This window comes from Phalacrocorax carbo, chromosome 4 (genome assembly GCF_963921805.1).
Source record: "Phalacrocorax carbo chromosome 4, bPhaCar2.1, whole genome shotgun sequence".
NCBI classification, from domain to species: Eukaryota; Metazoa; Chordata; class Aves; order Suliformes; family Phalacrocoracidae; genus Phalacrocorax; species Phalacrocorax carbo.
In genome coordinates, this window is record NC_087516.1 from 37,495,836 (window position 1) to 37,516,851 (window position 21,016).

General features: G+C 38.8%; 1 protein-coding gene across 11 annotated transcripts in view; it reads right to left on the minus strand.

Annotated features, from left to right (window-relative positions):
• Window positions 1-21,016, minus strand: part of TENM3 (teneurin transmembrane protein 3) — a 416,596-nt gene that overhangs the window by 167,402 nt on the left and 228,178 nt on the right. For all 11 annotated transcript variants that reach the window (XM_064449664.1, XM_064449667.1, XM_064449668.1 and 8 more), the window contains one exon: window positions 5,002-5,211. In XM_064449664.1, coding sequence (XP_064305734.1) covers window positions 5,002-5,211 — 210 coding nt within the window. The remainder of the gene's footprint in view (window positions 1-5,001; window positions 5,212-21,016) is intronic.

Genomic DNA, 21,016 nt, shown 5'->3' on the forward strand with positions numbered 1-21,016 from the left:
GAATAAGGGCTGGGAAATGTTTTGTAGGCACTACAGCAGGACTGCCAGAAAGTTACATGGGGTACTTCCAAGATGTTGGCTAGGGCTGACAATTTGCCATGGGCCTTTTCAATATGCACAGATTATTTCCAACCTTTTCACAAGCCAGTGGGGTATGAATGGGGAAAACACATTGTCTACCTCCTACTCCCACCGGAGCAAGTGCAAGAGCTGCAAAGGAGGAAAAGATACCTTAAAGTCATTTGCCTCTTCCACTAACTTTTAACACAAATCCCCATGTACACTTCCATTCACACTTCAATTTCATGCTTCTGGTGAGAAGGAAAAGGCAGAAATGGGGAGAAAAGGAAATGGCAGACTGCTTAGTTATGGTGGTTATACATTAATTCAGATATGTGGGCAGAATAAAACATGATAGTTGGAGGGAAAGCCTGAGTTTTAACAAAAAACTCTAATAAAATTCACACCTATGCTTTGCCTGTGTGTGGCATCTGGTCATTACTGCTGCCACTCTTGAGCACTTGGCCTGTATTCTCTCAGGTGCTTGTACAAAAGCAGAAGGTTCTGTGTTTGGCTTCTTGACACTGTGGTATGATAAAATACTAATCATTTCCATATGATAGATACTTCTGTATAACCTCTCCCATCAAATTCTAGTAAGTCATCATGAACTGAAGTCCTCAAATTATGTTTATAAGACAATTATGCCACAGAACATTTGGTGTCTGTAGTGTGAGATGCCCTACAATGAACCTCTGAATATGAAGCATTCTTGTTTGTTATCATTCAACCAGCCTTATTATTTTTACTCCTTCACAGATTAAAATTCAGAGTTGTGCTCTGGACTTCCAAAGTTTTTTCTCTTTGCAGGAAAGCTTAGCCATCTTCTTGAACTGAAAAGCCCATCAATCTGCAACTCACATGTGGCTGGAAGAAAATCTTGTTTATTGTGCATCACCTGGCAGATCCTTCATTGAGGACAACTAAAAACCATTTTATATTATATTGATTTTTTTTTCCAGATCTTCCCATCAGATGAACTATCATCATAAACTGTTATTAAGAAACATGAGAACCTTGCACAACTTAAATGTTCAAAAACAGTGTACAAATGCTGCTGTGAAATACATCTTTCTCTGTTATGCATTTGATGGTTCTGCCGTAACGTTTCCATTTTAGGGGGTAAAAATCCTCAAATCTGAATTTCTAATTCAGACTCTTCATCTCCATTGTCAGTAGTAATCATTAACAATTAACTATATATTTTCTTCATATTCTGTGCTTAACCTAAGAATTGAGCTCTGTATTACTCATTATAATACATGTCTGTGCTGAAAGATAAGCTACTACTAATTTCAATAAATTCCCCTCCAAATTCTGACTAATCTATAATTTTTGGTGGAAAAAGATTAAGCTCATCAAGATGTTTAAATACATGAATTTATTATTTATAAGCAGACTTTATTACATAAAGAAACCCTCTCCACCTCAGCCATATTCAAGAACCCTCTCCTCCCAGCTCCTGGTGCACTCTCCCTCTTGTTTAAACAACTGTTCCTCTTCCCTGCAGACATATTCAGATACCCCTGTTCCTTATAAACCAGTTTGCTCTTCTTTCTAAAAACAGTAACACTAGTAAATTTTTCTGAAATCAGCAGATAGGCTGACTGCCGGAATAGAGTCAGTACACTGAGCTGCACCGTGGAGAAGAGGAATAAGAAGCAGAATAAATTGGGGGTACTATGTAAAGGAACACGTTACAGCTGATGGACTGAAAATTTATCTCCTCCTGAATTTTACAGCCTATTAACACACTGCTTTTAGAGAAAGGAAATTATTCCTAGCAAACTGTCCACAACAGTCCTCACTTGGTCTGAATTTTTAAAGCTACTAGCAACACCTCCATGAACACTTTTTCTTCTCGTGTGGTCAGCATTTGATAATTGACTTTAGTCATTCTCATTTCTCTTTCAGCTAATTCCTCAAATGAAAGCTAACTCCCATTGGTCAACAAAGCAAAGTAACCAAACCCAAAGGCTTAGATTAATATAAATCTAAATACATGATCAGATCCTTTAAATTTTGAGGGAGTTGACCAAATAAACTACATTGATCAAATGAACTCAGACTAAAGGAAAACAAACGGATGTTTGCATAGACTGAAGAGAGGGTAATTTAAATTGCTATTCACATAAAGTCAATATAAATGAAAACAGTTCAATAATATAATTATTTTTGGTCAGTACCTTTTTTATGCTAAATGCTTCAAAAGTGATTCCCCCACCCCTTACTAATACAAACATCAAAGTCATCCAGAAAATGGCACTGGAGTTATTTTGTACCCATTAACATTACATAGCATGGAAAGCTTTTTTGCATCTGGATGAATTAAAAGACAACTGGTAAAAAAACCCCTTCCTCCTGTGGAAGTGCTACACATGGTGTATTACTTACCATTTTAGCTAAAGGAAATGCAATACTCAAATAAGACTGTACCAAAGGCCATGATTAAATGGTATTTACTTTCCAGGGCAGATTTGGAGAGAACCACATACTAGTACACTTGGACACTTTTAAGGTTTGGCTGGACAGGGTGCTGGGCCATCTTGTCTAGACTGTGCTCTTCCTAGAAAGGTTGGACTAGATGATCCCTGAGGTCCCTTCCAACCTGTGATTGTTGGCTGTAAAAAGGCCACACAACAATGCAAATCATTGAAGAGAAGAAAGTTGTAGCTAACTTAGAAATTATTAGCGTAATTATTAAATTCCACTCTTGCCTGTTTTACAAAGAACATGTTTTTTCCCCCATTAGTAGGCCAACAGTATAAGATCTGAGAAACCAACCATAAACAAGTCAAGTAGATAATTCTAAGCAATATGCATATGTACTGGATGAAAGCATCCTTTCTCCGAGCAATGCAAACCCTGATCCTGCAGCGGACTGCAGGGACAGAAGCCTGCTACCACACCTATGGTGGTCTTCTTGTCCAGCAGAAAAGCAAACAAAACCCACTTAAATTATGAATATCACAGATACTAATATCTGTGGTTCGCAAGTTGAGGCACTTCTAAAAACAAGTCTAATCTTGTGGAGAGAGAGAAAGATCATTAGTTGTATTATATGACCACCAGCCCTACTAGATTATGAGTGTACAAGTATCATTGATTTAATCCTTTGACAGTGGGAAGCAGAAACTGCAAGCACTTCTATTGCACATATACACTGAAGGGGCGAATCACAGATGTTTGCAGATAGAGGAGACAGGGGAGTGTAGTGAGAAGAGAGAGGGGAGGCGAAAATGAACATGGACTTACAGGGTGTGCTGTGTTTCCCTCCTGCTTAGCAAAAGTCTTATCAAGAACAACTCTCTCAACATACACCATGGTGTTAACTTCTGTCCTGCTTGTTATCAAAACCGCCCTTATTTTGTCCTGCTGAAAGGCCAAGACTTGACTTGCCACGGGACCAGCTGAAATTATTTCAGCTAATCTGGGGTGAAAGGAGTTAAGGAACATTCCAAAAGGTTGGCAAACTCAGCCTGGCAAGCAACTGCTGAAAATTTCAGAAGCAGCAAAATGCTAAAACCTAAAGGAACGATGAACACTTATTAGCTTCCTACAAGGCTAGGTGGTGTAAGGAGTTCATCCCAACTATTCAAAAGTTTTAGTGGCTTTCTCTTGCTTTTACGTTTTTCATTTGTAGAGGAAGGGCTGATGGATACAGTAATCTAAATGTATTGACTTACTGACCTAAACCAGGCTAACTTTTGGATAACGCATACATTTTCTACACAGATCTTTATTCCTAGACATAAAGGAGACATCTTCATAACATACCCTGAATATGATAATGTACTACCATTTTTTTGGTGTTCGTCACAGATTAAGTATTGAGCAATTTGAACATGCAAAAATAAAGTTATCATTGCTAATTTTAAAGATACTAATTCAAGCCCCTAACATGGAAAAAAAATTGTCAAATTCATGTACATAAGTGCTCTTAGCAGGTTGTTCCTTCAGACACAACACTGAAATTACACTCAAAGCTAGGAAAAGAAGCCCAAAGACTTTTTGTTCTGCAAAATAATTCTGTCCAACCAACTGATATGCAGTCTGTAGGAAAATATTTCTCCCAACCCCCTCTAGTGGTTCATTTGTAGGAGAGTTCTTTACAATCAAAAGACGGAAATGGGTCTTAGAAAATGAAGAGGCTTGTTCCAAGCTCTGCTGATCTACTGGGGAAGGGCTGTGAATTAACAATTATTCTTCAAGTGTGCCTACTGCAAGAAAAGCTGTTCAATCATACAACAAGAATGGAACCCTGTAGCTATTATTTTTTATGTTTAAAAAAAAAAGTAAAAATGGGGTTTCTTACAGCATGATGTATAAGTGGGCACTGATGTTTCAAGTATTTGTCACTCCTGTTGATTACTTATACTGTTTGGGAGGATGAGAAACATGGAAACATACATCTCAGGAGCCACCGTTGACTGCTTTCACCACACAGCTCTCTTCTTCTAGATCTGCTTCTTCAATCTAGAGTGCCCTATCCAGTAACATATAAATCCCATTCTCCTGCCCCAGGGAAACTAAAAGAACAGCTGGAACCTGCTGAACTTGAGGTAGTAGAAGATAACTTTTACATTATTCTGAAGCTAAACATCATTATAGTTTAACCGACTTCAGTTTACCCTTTAAAAAGTACAACTAAAGGCTAGTCACTTGCTACAGATTACATTATGTAATAAATCATTAATGGCTATTGCTTCATATAAGTATTGCATTTAAAAAAAAAAAACCTTAAATGAACTTTTATATACTAGAAGTTACTTTCTACTGTTGCTTATCCTACAATAAACTATAAACATCATGGTCAATATTTAAAGGAAAATAAATTTAAAATACAAAGTCATTTTGATATCTTTAATCTTTATAAGGCAGTTTTAAAGGGATGGAAAATAAAAGGGTATTCAAACTATGGACAAAGTGTCCTCTTCTTACCATGACCTGGGACAGACACTGAAACAGTACCGGTCTGTACTAGATATGAGCTGGCAGTATAGTCCTCATCTGTATCAGAGTCCTGAACTGGCTGGCTGGCATTATTACTTAATAACCACCTCTGGTTGTCATGGAGATTGGGTGATGGAGGAGGGGAGTGTAAATGTTCAGTAACTGATGGACTAGATGAGGAGGATGGCATGGGAGGACCTATGGAAAAAAATAAAAAAAAATTTAAAATATGGGTCAAGGTTATCACATGAACAACACATCGTTTATTTTTTGCATCACTGAAAGGATAATAGTCTACTTCAAACAAAAAGAGATGGAGAAAGAAAATATGACAATAGCATATAATAAACTGCTTTAAGTGCTTTATAGAACAACACAATGCCATGACTTGTTATTTCAATGGATGGTGCCTATCACTACCTGGGATTCCAATGTCTCTGCAACACAGAATGACAGAGGAACGGGTGCCAACTGAAATGAAATATTTGTTGTACAACCGTTTGAAAAATACAGTATTTTATATTTTTCAAGTCTTTAAGCAGAACAAAAGTACTGAAATATATGGCCAAATCAAGGGCTGCTTCTTTCAGTAGGACACTCCTGTCTAAAATCTACCTATGGAAGAAAGTAATACAGATAAGTGGAAAAACAGGAACAATTTTCCAAGCTCACACATGTAGGGAAACACAGAGACTTAAATTTCTACTTAAATTTCTACTAAATTTAGTCCTTCAATGAAACAATAAACCCAGTAAGCAGAAGAGAGTTACCTAATTTACCCCGTGAATATATTGGTTCTTTCTCACTCTGAGAGACTAAGACTGCTGGACTACTTTTGAATAAAGTATTACGTTGCCTGTAGGTGGGGAATTGTACCAGAAAATGAAGCAGCTTTATTACACACTTTATGTTAAAAAAAATGAGATTAACCTGCATGGATACCATTCATAACTGTGACTCTAAATCTAAATTAAAGGAAAAGAAAGGGTTTTTTCATCATATAATGACTTGTTTTTATGGTACTCAGTAGTACAGTTATGCTGCAGAGGTACAGCACCTCTCAGTGTTACATTTAAGTTTAATACAATAGATCATATTGACACCAATAGCTTGAATTACCTTCCCTCTATCTCCCTTGTACACTGCTAGAATCACACTGATATTTGAATTTCTTTCTTCTTTCATATTCAGTTTATCCCATCACATAGTATCTTATAGATCTCTAAAACAGGTTACTAAGTCCTAACCAATTGGTTTCCTTGGAAAGGAACTCATGACAGTCTTATCACAAACTGTTCACCTAATTTTTTCACGTCTTTTCTCAAATTTGTAGTGAACAGCACAATATATATTATTACCAACTTTAAGACTCAGGTTTGGTTCTGGAAGGAAAGTGAACAGTTGCTATGACTCAGGTAACTCCTGTGTGAAACCCAAGGTTTATAGCCAGGGAAATAATAAGGATGGAGGAATGGCATTTTACATGGCTCAAGTTGGAAACTTGGAAGTACAGAGTGGGCACATTTTCAAGTTCAAGATAAAGCGCCACCAGATTTTCTAGCTACACCTTGATTCTTTACATTGCTTACTTCAGTAACCTGGTTTTGTGGTTATTTCTTGATAGAGTATTTAATGCATTATTTATGATGTATCCAATCCGATTTAGATAGTCATTCTGTTTAATTTTTTGAATAATTCCAATAATAGTTAACAGTGTTTGCATCTTGTATTTTTTCTAATACAAATTAGCTCCATGATATTTTTTTTTTTAAACTTGGAACAATCTCCTTCACTTGCTTTGGACTTCTCCGACTAGAGAGTAGAGTTACAGTAATACGTTCCAGATGTATACTGTCTGAAGCAAATCAGCATCTCAGTAATACCTATGGAGCTCATGCACAACACTCTTCTCAATATGCTTCTCTCTCTCCTTCTCAATTTACACTCATGAACTTTTATACACAACAGAGGCTGGATTACACAAACCGTACTCATACAAAATATCCTGTTGCCTGAGAATGTCATAACCAAGGTCCCTTAATTATTTTGTAAATTCCCTCATTTATCCAAATTTATTAATTGCCTCAGTGCTATGTGGCTAGCTGACACTGTACTGATGAGTAGCCACCTGGAAAGAGCATCGCTTGGGTGCTCCAGCTTACCGAGTTTCTCAGTTCAGGAAACACTGTGTCAGGTGCGGGCTGGAAGCGTGGGGCTATTAGCAAAGCTCCCACTACTACGTTCAGTGGGGCCAGATCTCTACTACTGCAAAAATCAGTCGATTAGGGCTGTACAACCAACAGGAAATTGTGCAACTTTGGTGATTTGATTTTTATAAATAAACCTAATTCAGGCAGGCAGGTCTTTCTTGTCACAAAGTTACATGGTCTGCAGAGAAAAGGGAGATGGTTGTAATAGGAGCCAGTTCTTCACAAGAAGCTTAGGCCAACCAGCTGGGATGTATATTTCTGTACAACTCCATCCTGCACTAGCGGATTTCTGTAGTGAGTTCCTCTTTGATTGCAAGTGAAAAGACAGATAGCTAGCTATACTGCCATTTACAGGATAAGCTACATGCTAAGGAAAAAAAAAAAACATACAAAAACTTAACACACTAGAAAGAGCCATTGTAAATGATCTGCATATTCCACTCCAATTTTTTTTTTACATAGAATGAAAGGCATTTAAAAATATTTAGTAATATCTCTTATTGAACTCTTCACACACACGCACACTTATAAATCACAAAAATCATTAAGTATGTGAAAAACCAATTATATTGATTATAACACTTTTACCATATAGCTTGGAGGCATACGATGATGCAAACAATATTTCATTCGAAGGAAAACCACAAAAATACAAATATTGATTTTTTTCCCCCCGTTCTGCTTCTTTCGGTATACATCTAGCAATAATTTCTGTTGCTCTTCTTTGACTTTCTTGCCCATGCTTTAAAACAGCAAATGTTCTTGTTTTTACTATGTGACTTTGATATAAGATCATAAGATATTTTCCATTAAGAAAGTATACTGGGCTTAAGGGTACTTAAATCTCATCTTTTAGGTTAATTGTGTGTTTACCCTCATTTTAATTTGTTGGCATTTTCATAATCGAAAATACAGGACTTTCAATTATCTTTATGTACTTCCAAAAGAGTTGTCTCACAGGAAAATGCAAAAAACAGATTTCCTGCAAATACAGGCAAACTCCAGCAGGAACAGGCTCAATACGGCAATATGTAAGATGTGAATAAATTTGCTAAGGAAATGAGTCTCCAAAGAAAGTAAAACCCGAAGAAAATGGATTGTGAGAAGAACATCAACGAAGAAATACACCTGAGCTAATAATAATGGATACGTTACATACATATGTACAAGGTAATTCTTTGAAAAAATTGTACTGTTCTGTGCAAAGATCAGTGCTGATCTAAAAGACAGCATAAAATAGAAGTTGGAAGCAGAACTGATGTCACATATGGAAAAGCTGAAAGGGACAAGTATGATAAGTGCAACCCATAAAAAGATAGCAAATAAACAATGGGGAAGACTGCCATCAATGGACTGGTAGTAACGTGAGGCATAGGGATGCATGGGACTTTCGATATTAAGTATATTAAGGCTTAAGTGAGTCTAAGGCTGAGCCTCTGGCAATTGCTGCTGCCTAACACCATGGCTATGAGAGCAGGGGAGCAAGGGGGACTACTGCAGTGTGCGGGAAGGGCCGGGGGGAACAGGGGGCAGAGCTGTCTGTGCCTTCAACCCCAGAGCCTTGGGGACACTTCCACCTGGTCACAACCCACAGCTTACAGTCGTGTTCAGGTCACCTGTTTAGGCTTATTTGTATCATATTATGAAAAATGAATTCAACAACTGCTCAGCTTTCATCTTCTATTTGTCATCACATGCTAAAAAAGCACTTTGCTTCAACACCAGTGGGTGCATAGATGAGTTACACACTGCATCTTCACTAGATGTATTTTAGAGAAAATAGTATTGGACACTTTTGGAACATGGCATTTAAGAGAAAAGTAGGATGGAAGAGAAGCAGTAGTAATGATCTCCTGCTGTTGCAGGGTGAGTGGGCTGGAATAGATGACCCAGAAAGTCTCTGCAGAGCCCTAAAATACATGCACTTATGAAAATCTCCCAAAAGATTCAAACTCTTAAAACAGAGACATTTTGCTGGCAATATGATACCAACAGGAAACAAAAAAAAACCTTGTTTATTTTGTTTTGTAGTTGTAAATCTACACATTCTTAAGATCATGTTTTAGTTTGGGAAAGCATTATTTCATGAATTTCTTTAACGCTGAACTTTTGTTCATATATCTAGATTAGTTCTTAAAACCTGGCATCATCAATTCACTTTGTGTAAGATGCATTGCAAGTTACACACTTTGCAAAAGTAATTTCACTGCAAAAATTTGAAGGGCCATTATTTTAATCTCAATCAGGACGCATAAATTCTACACCTAACTCTTCCATACAGCTTCTGATGGCTGCTTAAGGCAATACAAGAGTAGACAGTTCTGTTTAGGCTGTTTAGCTATGGCAGGCAGTGCATTTTTCCTTTCACAGTCTTGGCAGCCCCTGTCACTGAAACTGAAGAAAAAAATTCCTCTATCTGCACCTCAAAGACAGAGGGGGAGAGTCTTATTTTGAAGTTATTGGTGAAGAGTACTTACTGACTTCATTGTCAGTAAGAAAATTCTGTTAAATTACAAATTGCAAGGAAGATATCTCCTTTAGTTACTTAAATTAATGGGATTTTTGCTGGCAACTGCATGGAAATGAAGACTTCATGTTATTATAAATGGCACTATTATGTCATATAAACCCCAAAACATACCACATACTGTGGAAAAATATGTTATACATATAATGGCTCAGTAACAGTAGCTATATATATCCATTTTGTACTTTGGTCCTCACAACAGGAAAAGACAGGTTGCTGCTTTTTTTTTTTTTCCTCTTTTTTTTTTTTAATAAAACAGTGGGATCTTTTAAAACTGGGATCTGACAGGCAGTGGTTTGTGAAGGTCAGAAATAACATGTCTTCTGGCTAAATTAATTAGAAACCAAAAGAACTTTCAAACAGGCAGAAGGACACTTATAGACCTTCTGAATCAAGCTGAGATGAATCTTTGCAATCTGTTCTAGGACTTCCCAGCATGCTGAAAGCTGTAATACACTCTTGTTAAATAGTGCACCTATACCCTCCTAACAAGTTTACTGATCGTACCCCAAAGTTTCATTTTTCAATGTATCAAATGTAGACTGGCCCAAAAAAGTCCCCGTAAAGACCCCAAAACCCCCACACCTGGTACCTACAACCCTAAGCAACCAGATTTTGGACTTCTTCATCTTTGCATATAACAGTAAGTTACAGGTAAGTGAGTTTTAATTGTAAACCCATTTTTTATTATAGACTCCCTGTATGTTCTCCAACCTGTATGACTTGGCATTGGCATTCATCTCTCTGCTGGATACTGCAGCCTTCTGCAGTCAACCTGCAGTGACAGTTATCTCTTAATTAAAACTCTACATGCAAACAGAACTACTGAAAAGTGTTGTGACATAGCACACAATGACGATTATTTATGACTAAAACAGATTTTTTTATCTACTTATACCAGAGTCGACCATTGTAGCTACTGTGAAGATCTCCCCAAGGAAATGCAGACGTTCTTTCAGATATATATGCATGCACATATACACATATATAAATAAGACTCTGTAAATCCATCTATAGTGAAAAACACTCCAGTGAGAAGAACTACGTGCCAAGGATTCTTTTAAAAATAAATGCTTTCAAACGCATAAAAACAATGCTTGCAATCTACCCCGGGTCTTCCATTTGATTGTTTTTATTTTGCTTTGTTTGCACACATAACAGATAATGACCCTTTTACCCCTGAATTGGGAAGTGCATTTTCCAGGTTTCAGATCCCTCTGAGAGCTGATGAACTGTGACTAAATCTCAGCTGCAAATCTTAAATAGAAATGACACCTACCTTTCCTAGATTTCCTTGAAAAGTTATTACTTCTAAACAAAACAGGTGCATTATCTTCACATATATTTCAACTCTCAGTTGCAACTGCTTCTATAGACTGTGAAAGCTGAAACTTTACAAGACTATAATCAGAGGGCATTGATTTGAAAACAGAAGTAATCCATTAGAAAGCAAGAGAAATGCTGGCCTGAAATATTTTTTTCCTTCTTGAAAGTGTAGTATAATAATCACAGTCTGTAATATAAAGCTTGTAATTGTCTTCCGAAAAAGGAAGATTTCTTAAGAAAAATGGCTACCCATTAGAACTGACACTCATTTCGGAGGCAAACACTTTGTGTTTTGAGGCATTTTGGTGGTGTCGGAAATTTAACAGCTGCTGCTCAGCAGATTGCTAAATGAAAAGGAGTGCCCTGTTCCTACAGGGGTCAGACTGCACGGTCACAATGGCTCCTTCTTCAATGCTGAGTTCAGACAGCGCTTATCTTTGCTTTAAATGGGAGTTTTGTCTGTAAAGAAATTGCAGAATCTGAGCCTTAACTGACAGATCATCCTAACCAAAGTGCATTGGTCTCACTACCTTTTTTAATTTTATTATTATTTCCAAAAGAAATTACCTTATAATATAAAAGCTAGATGCAGAGCAAAAGTCCGCTCAGCTAGGCAGAAAGTTCATGAGCTTAACTAAAACCTCAAGCATCTTTAGCATGCAGGTTTTATTTTTAGGCGATATTCTTCTCAACTCAACTGAACTTTCCACTTTATTCCCCGCAATATTAATCAAAAGTGGGCACACAAAATGTTGGAAGAGGAACAGAGCTATTTCCAGAAGAGTAAAATGCCTCATTCCACTCAGAAAATAATTTTAAGTGATAGGTCTCTGTATTTTTAGAAAGATCCCTAATAATTCTTTTCTTTTTTTTTTTTTTTTTTGGGGGGGGGGGGGCGGGGCTGGGAGGGGGTGTTTTGGACAGAAGCAGGCTGATGAAATCAACACCAGATTGCAGTGTTTTGATTAACTCGTATCTCCACTTGAGATGCAGAAGCTCTCACACAAAAATGTCACCTCTCCATTTAGAGCATCTGCTGGGATTCAAGATCCTCTGCCTTGTGATGAGCGCCTCATCCTGCACAGCCAGACACCAGCTCAGCCACCGTCTCAGCTGTACAAGTTGTGTACTCACAGTTGTGGCCAAGCCACTACCGCTTGCAACCAACTCGTAAGCCCCAGCAGCAAGCACATATGGCAGCTAGAACATCATGGCCAGGAGGTCTCCAAGGGCACACAGCCCTCAGACTATGCAGGCAAGGGGAGCTCCTGGGGTCCCCATCTGGACCCTGCGTGGCTTTGCCACAGACCTGGCCTCTTCCTACCTCAGCCACTGAGCCGGCATCTGCTCAAATCCAGGTGCGTGCAGAGGCATACGATCTCTCTACACACAGGCATGTATATACAGCTGCATACTGATGCAATGCAAAAGGCAGCCGTTTGTGGCTAACTTCTGCCTCAGTCACAGCCCTGCACTGCTGCGCTCGTCTTCCTGGCCTTACTGCTTCACCAACCACTACATAGGGGTGGGAGAGGGCAGGAGAGGTCTCATAAGTGGAGGCGATGTGCAGCCACCCATTCTCTCTACTCCCTATTCACCAATTCGTGTGCAAAACGACTAAGTCAGCATCACACAGTGCTGTAGGCAGAGCACAGCCCCTCTCAAAAACCTGCCAGGATTTTCAGATTAAAAAAAAAATCCAAACTACAAACCCACCACAGCAAAAGCCAGAAAAAACCCACCGATGGTGTGGTTTTGGGTTTGATTTTTTTTTTTTTTTTTTTTTTTTTTACATTTCCAGAAATGGAACCAAGCATCAAAAATGGATCTGGTGGCATATACTATAATTGGTGCATGGAGGATAGCCACTCTCAGCCTCTACGTCTTACTCACTCACTCAGCAATGAGGCTGAAGAGTTTACTAAGTTTCCTCTCTCAGTCCTGACCTTTGTAAAAGACTAATTTATTCAGATTCTGATATTCTTTTGGATGGCAATTCATAAAGACTAATTGCCTAAAAAAGTAACCTTTGAAGAAATGCTTCTTTGTTCTTCCTATCTGTGATTTTTTATTATTATTAAGAGTGAAACAGATTGACTCATGCCACATTTGGTTTACCATTCTTGCAGCATAGGCTATGTGGTAGCCTATGCACTTTGTATTCTCCATATTGCTTTGGGTTAAATTAGGGGGGGCGGAAAAAGTCTTTTTGGAGTAGGACAGGAAATGCATCTTGATAAGCAAAAGAGGACTAGGGGATTTTAATTTTTTTTTTTTTTTTTTTGGAAGGGAGTGGGGGAAGAAGCTTGTTAAAGAGAAAATAAATCTTCTGAGAATGACTCACAAATCACCCAGTTTTCAGAATCAGGTAGTTTCCCACCCTCATTCCTCCCACCCCAGTAAGAAGTAATCAAAAGAGGAATCAAAATAAATACTAATTAACTGAATTTGGTTTTCTTAATTCTACTGGGCCCTACATGAGAAAAGCAGTCAAAGCAATGGTAGGGATACCAGCTTTGCCTGCTTTTGCTACCAGTGTGGCTACTGCCCTGCAGTCCATTATAAAGGGAACTGTATCTTTGAAGCAAAGCATCCAGAGAAGCTCTTGATGACTTTGGATTGATTATGCTTGCAGACCACAGAATGTGGTCTTGTTTTTTATATCCTTGTTAGTTGTATTTTGTGGGCCATTAGCTATTTCAAAAGATAAGGGCTTTGGCATAGCAGAGGAGGAAGATGGATGACTGTTGCCTTCTTTACCAGGTCCTGATGGAAAGCTGCCCCAGGGACTGGCACGTGCCCTGCTGTGAGCTCCACATGCCTCCTGGCACGGGCTCACGAGGACCAGCACGCTGTTGGGCAGCCATGAGCAATGCTGCTGCCAGAGCCTTCCATATGAATGAAAACGTCATGCTGCTACACCCTGTGTTTTCCCAATAAAATAAACCAATAAAACTGCCCATAAAACTAAGGAACCACACGACGCTTACAAAAGCCTAAGTTTAGCGACGAGAAAGGAGACCACAGCCCTGCTAACAAAACATCAAACCTGCCTAACCAGCAACGACGTCTTGAAATTCATAGGGATTGTATGCCCGAAGGTAACACAAATGAGTAGGTATTTTTGTTAGCTCTTCATCACTCCATTTTCAAAAGCCCTTCCCTTCTTGCTGCACTTTCAAGTTTCATTCCTTTTTGGGGCTTTTTCCTCCGCTATATTAAACATACCTCCTTAACAAAGGAATTTTGCGGTGGGGAGGAATTAGAGAATTACCAGAAAATTACTGACTGTTGTCTCACGCAGTACCACTCTCACAAGCAACAGGACATTTACTGGACATTGATGTCTCATTACATCTAGTATGTAATTTATTTCTCTGCTGGAACAGAACTTATCAGCTTTGCCCATGTGGAGAAAATGTTTCTACCTTAGAAACAAATAGACCACCACAGGCAGGAAGCTGGAAAGCTTAAATGAAAACCCGCTGCACGGTCACCAAAGTTAGCTCGCTACCAAAGCCGCTAAGATAGCGGTGCTGAAATGGGCCAGAGGTGGCATTTTAGGGCCAGATTTTTGACAAAGCCTAGTCTCATTGAGGGATGATTTAAAAAACTGAGAACAATAAAAACTGTTGGATACTGAGAACTCAGAGGAAGCTGGACTCTTTATTTAGGTGTCTCTGGAAATTCAGCATTAAACAAAAATCCCACATCGAAGTCCCTTATTTTTGCCTGAGTGTATAAACAACCATGTTTTAACTGGTGAGAAAATTTATACAGTATTTGTAAAGCACTATAGTGTTGCACATTTTTAGTCACTCTCTTCCACTGTAAGAAATTACTGCAGTCTAAAATATAGTATATTTTGACTAGTTAGATAAACCCCCTATTTGAAAGCTTTTAATTTTGTAACATTTTATCTGTGTTTATACTTGGCAGGACTGCATTGTGCTCTAGCTATATGTAGAATTTAAAACCATAAATGTAAAATATGGGTTAGTTATCCATTCAAGTTCAGAAGAACACAGACTTAACATTTCTTAAAAAAAAAAATATACAAACCCCTCCCATTAGCTTAGGTAGGTCAGAAGAAAACGCTGAATGGAGGTAAAAAGAATCCCTTTGGCTTTAGACTAAACAGGGAAAATTTCAGTCCAAAAGTGCTTTTAAGGTACAAGCTAATGAACAAAAGGGGGTTCTAATAAAGCTTCTTGAAATGTTAGCTATAAAATCCAGCAGTAATAATGTAATCTTTATTGCTTTGCCAATTTGACCACTTCAGAATAGTAAAAAACAAAGTAAACCACGCCAGTTATTTCTAAGAAGTTTTATCTCAATGAAAATAGAAAATGCCCAAAAGGCTGGGCCAAAATACATATAAGGAAAATTCCAAAATAGAGAAAATACTTGTTTACACCTGACTGGAGCCAAGGGTAACAAGCCCTCTTTACCAAGTTTCTTCCAGAATCCTTGGGCCTTTGTCCAAGGACAAGGGAAATGCCAGCTGGGTCATCCAAATCTGCAGACAGACAGAGGTTATCCATCTCTCTGAAAAGAGATGAAAGGAAATTCTCATCTGAGTGCTTTTGCAAACTCTGAAACAACTGCTCTTCTTCTAAACAGTAGGATTGCCAGCAGAAGCTGTATAAGCCTCTGAGTTCCTTAAAAATTATTCATGTTGAAGCATTATACTTTCAAGGTGCACCTCTTAGTACCTGTAAAACCAGCTAGATAAACGCCAAGTACTACACAGAAAGCATTTAGAGGCATCGGCCTGGAAGCCCTGCCCTGTAAAACTAGAATTCCCCATATACTTTATTGCACATGCTTTCCAAGATTATCCACTCCCTCACATCAACCTTTCACAAATCTCTACTGCCAAAACATCTACCAAAGCACTTACTGATAAGAAAAGACATGAACAAATTTCTTATTCTACTGCTTTTTTCCCCTCTGAAAAAGACACTTTTTAACAGGTTCTTGGCCAAGATTACATTTGTATTCACACAATGCTCCTTTTATAAAACGAAGTAATGCAACCAATTATGAGAGCAGCCCCTGAAAAAGCCAACTAATGGCTTGACTTTGTCCACATTCATATCAGCACAAAGTAACTAATTTTACATGATGCTTGATAATGCAGCACTCTGTAACAAAAAGATTACGTGTGAACACTTACATGCTAAACATATTCATTCTGAAAGGATCGGACCACATGCGATTTATAAGCACAGATAAAAAGAGAAACACAGAACTGAAACCAGGTTTACCCACATTTCATTCCTTTTGTACTCTGGCATGTTTATACCTAACATACATACAGTTTTCTGATGCAGTCGCTGCTACTACGTGCGCTGCTACTACGTGGTACTTGATTTAGTCTCCTACACTCTAAATGCCATGGTAAACTACATGAAGAGATAAAGACAAAGGAATAGTCTTAGCTCTCTTGCTCAGTTATCTGAAGCTTTCTTTTTTGTGGTGTTTGCATTTGTTATTTATCTTTGAGGTACCCTAATAGCCCAAATAATAATTCATTACATGTTTTCAGAAGCAGTTACCATTCATTATGTGTTTTCTGAAGCAGCCACAGCCTGCGAAGTCAATTCTTGGTCAGAATTTTTACATCCGCAAGTAGAAAACAAATCACAGGATACTTCAAAGTCAGATCCTGTCAAATAGAGGAGGATGTTAATGCAATTTAATACAAACCCCTCTGTCACACTGCTGTTAAGATTATCTGTGCTGAGGTGAGCAGGCAGCGATATTAAGAACCATGCACAAACTTCTTTTGAATAAAAATGATACATCAGCCCGTAACATTCATCAGCCCATGCAAACTCTCAGGAATCTAACTTTCACCGGAAGTGTCTTTCTGGATCTGTTTATTTCAGAATTTGTGGTATGAATGAGAGTATAATAAGTTTTACAATGTTTTAGGCATAAATGACTCATACATCATTCCGTCTGAAAGAAAAAAATCCTAACATGCAAGTACAATATGTTACTGCAGCTGCTCCATGGGAACAACAACATATCCATTTGGAAGGAAAATACATTTGTGAAAATGCCTGATTAGCAGAAAAAGCAGAAAACTATTCATTATAAACAATAATATACAACACAACTGCTTTATTTGACATTTTTATGGTTACAGTCTGTTTTCAGGGAGTCTATTGGATTAAAATGCATCCAGCTTTTCCCCTCCCACCCCCAGCTCAGATTAGTCTTCACTGATATAAAAAAGCTCCCCAACCCCTTTCTAGTTTTCTATAAGCCAGGAGGGGTTCCCAAGCTAGTTGGATGTAAAGTTGCTGGACAGTGCACCAAATTATCTTCTTGCTTCGGGCATCTTCTACCATCTGCTTGGGGGCAGAAATGCATGTTCCCTCTCCTTTTTGCTTTGCAAAATACTATATTTTTATCTTGCATGCCTCCTATCCCCTGCAAAGGTTATGTATTGAACATTGCAAAGCCGGCAGGCAACATGCCCCTGAAAACTGTCCTATGTATATAAAGTCAAGGCAGTGCCACCTACATCATGGCATCTATGACCTCCTAGAGACCAGGCTTCCAGATGTCCCTGACTTCCCTTTTACAACCAAGGAAACCTCTACCTCTCTACCTTCTTCCACCTTACCTCTCCTTGCCCTTTTATTTCCATATACCCTTCTTATTAATGAACACCTTTTTTATTTTCCTTCACACTGCAATTAAAAAGTTTCATGTGCTTCTTCCATTACAAATTAATTAATTTATTGTAGAAAAGGAACGGAACTTCCACTAAAAAATAATCAAGACAAGAACATTTGGGAGTGTCGTATGTAGCACTAGTTAAATATCTATGCCGTTTAATGTAAACCACTGGCATACCAAAATATACTTAGAAATTATTTACAGTATTTTGTGACATGTACATGGACTAACATAAATACACAGGTAATACTGGTAATGCCATTGTTTCTTTGGATGAAAGCAAACTCAGACATGTTTAAAAAAAAATATGCTAAGTGGATACAGTTGGGCACTTCTTTATGGAGTATCCCCCAACCGTTCACCAAAAGGAACTGCAAATGCCAACATGAGAAGAGACTCATAACTGCCTTTATAACCACCTGCTACCGGAGAGGCACCTCAGATGGTTAACCCAATTTTTGGTCAGCCTAAGAGAAACAAACAGGCAGAGACAGCGGCTAACCAGAGAAAAAAACCACACTTGAATGTTTTGCTTGATTCAGGCCAGAGGATTAAGTCCTGTCTCCCACCTTCCAGGTGAGTGCCCCAGCTAATGAGCCCTCAGCTAATAGCAGAGCAACTTGTTTGCCCTCTCTTTTTTTCATTAAATCTCTAAAGAACTGTGTTTAGTTCCTCATCAAGATGAATGCCAAGCCTGCTACATTTTTCATGACACTGAATTCTTGTTCTCCTGCCAGCCCTAGTTATGTGTGAACATTTTAGGCTCCCTCAGGCATTTATTTTACTACAGAGTCCTGAAATACTTAAGTCTATTAAGACCTAAAATAAACATGAAAAAAGGAGGAATCTGCTAGTTGTTCTCCCAGTCTACGTTTTAAGGAGGCAGTGCCTACACCAGTGAAGTCTAGAAATTATTCTCAGTGCTGCCAGTGAAGTGATGGTACATTCGGCAACAAACCCATCAAGCCGCGTCAGCTACCGCAGCAGGGTTCAGCTCTGCACCACAGCTGGAGCAGCACCGTCTGCAGGATGGGAAAAACCAGCCAAATGGGGCTGAGCCTGGGAGAATAAGCTGGACTGCAAGTGCACAGCCGGAGCGGACGGCGTAACGCTTTCCAGAAAAGGTGGATTTACTAAACTCACCCACAATGACTACTCTGCACGCGCGTTACCCCTAGGTTTGTGCCCAACTGAGTCCCTGCCTGCTCCCTTGCTGCCAGGAAAGAGGGCAGCTGGGAGCAGACTGTGACTGAAGAATAACTCACACAGCTTGGCCTTGGTTACCCCTTTCGCCAAACCCCTTTCTGGAGCAGCAAGCGTGCTGGCTGCAAGCTAGGTTGGCCTGCTGTGTGTCAAAGAAGTGGGAGCTTGAGAAAAGGCAGCCAAACACCAAAAGATTTCAGCCAAGCCTTGAAAGGCAGCAGACAACTGACTGAATTAACCACTGGGCTGCAAATCTAGCATGTAGGCTATGAGCTGGGCATCCCTGACCTACAGAAAGGAGCTGAAAGAACACTCATAACGAATTCCCTACATAAAATACCTGGACCACAAAGCCCATTTCCTTAAGATAAAACCACAAGAACAGACAATCCTTTGCTCTGCCTCCACTCTGAGTGGGAGCGAGCTTTCTTCAGCTGAGCTTTGCAGTAAAATTGTGGCTACACTTCTGGAGACACCTGAGGAGCCTTATTACTTTTTGCTCTCAAGCAGCAAAAGGACCTGCTGTCAAGCATTTCACCCACAATGTTCTGCCTTGTGGGGTGGGAACCCCACTTCGGGGAGTTAAAAGAGCTCAAAAACCTGATGGATTCAAAATTTAAGCCCAGTGTGACTAAAAACCAGTTCTGAATTCATAAAATTGGAACATGTAATACATTGACACAGGTTTGTCTAAAGAAACGGTAGATTGTGGCCCCAAACTTCTCCTTCATTTTGTTTTTGTTTTTGGTTTTTTTTTTAAAACAACTTGTAACTTTGCTCAGCTTTGAATGAGAGCTGTGTAATGAGGAATGCCAAAGCAACATTCCACAAAATTGAAACATCACAAAATCGTCACTCAGAAACCAGGTATGGCACTGGTGCACATTTATTATCCACAAGCTAAAATTTGACTAATGTAATTTAAGATTGATAATTGCTGACAGAGCCCATACGCGTTTTTATTAAAAGGAAACTGTCAAATTAAAAATACTGCTTCCATCTGACTTTTTCTAGAGTACCATGGTTTCAGATAACATCTCAGATTTATAACTGAAATAGCCACTCAGGATTTTTAAAGTCTCATTCTCTGTAAATGCAACCTTGCCCTTTCTTCAGCCGTTTGCATTACTCAGACACCAGGTAAAAGAGACGAAAATATACAAAAATCAGACAAAACAAAACAGAACAGTGTATTACTAAAACTTGTAAATAACAGTAGAAGCAAGAGTTGCATTTTTTAACCCAGTTTTTAACAACTGATCTGATTTTAAGTTATCATTATTTTTTTTTGGTGGGTATAAGGAACTCTGTTGTGCTGGGTGTTACAGAAGTGTATAACAAAAAATCCCCAGTCTTTTCTCTGTATGAAGTAACAAATGGCTGGCACCAGACAATATTCATCTGAGAGTGAAAATTCAAAGGTAGAATAGTTGAATTACTAATGACAATGTGTCATCCCTCTCCCCAGTGCCTTACTACTTGAGGTCTCCAATGTGGCTAATGTGCTGCCAACTTCTAATAAAGGTTCCAGAAAAGCTCCAGGGAGCAGCAATCTGCAAGCCTGATGTCTTTATGCTAGTTAAGTTAACAGAAACTATATTAACAAACAGACTAAGTGGGCACATGTCTGAGAAGAGTCAAATTTCAGTTTTCATAAAGTGAAGTCCTGTCTTACAAAATTAACCCAATTCTTTGAGTAGCTCAAACAAATGTGCAACCAGTGGTCCAGCCAACACAGCCTATGTGATTTCCAAAAGGCTTTTAACAAGTACTTCACCAGTGGCTTTTAAACAAACTAGGCACCCATGACCGAACAGAGGTCCCTGCATGGCAACATAACTGATTAAAAGACATAACCAGAAATTAGTGCTAAATGGTCGAGCCTGCCCAGTAGAGGAAATAGAACAACTAGTAGATTTAGTAGAAGAAGTAGAGACATGCTCCTCTTTCCATACCTGTCATTGACCTGGAAAAGTAGCTGAGCACTGAAGCAACCAAGTTTGCAGATGATACAAACTTATCTAGGGCAGTAAGGATGAGT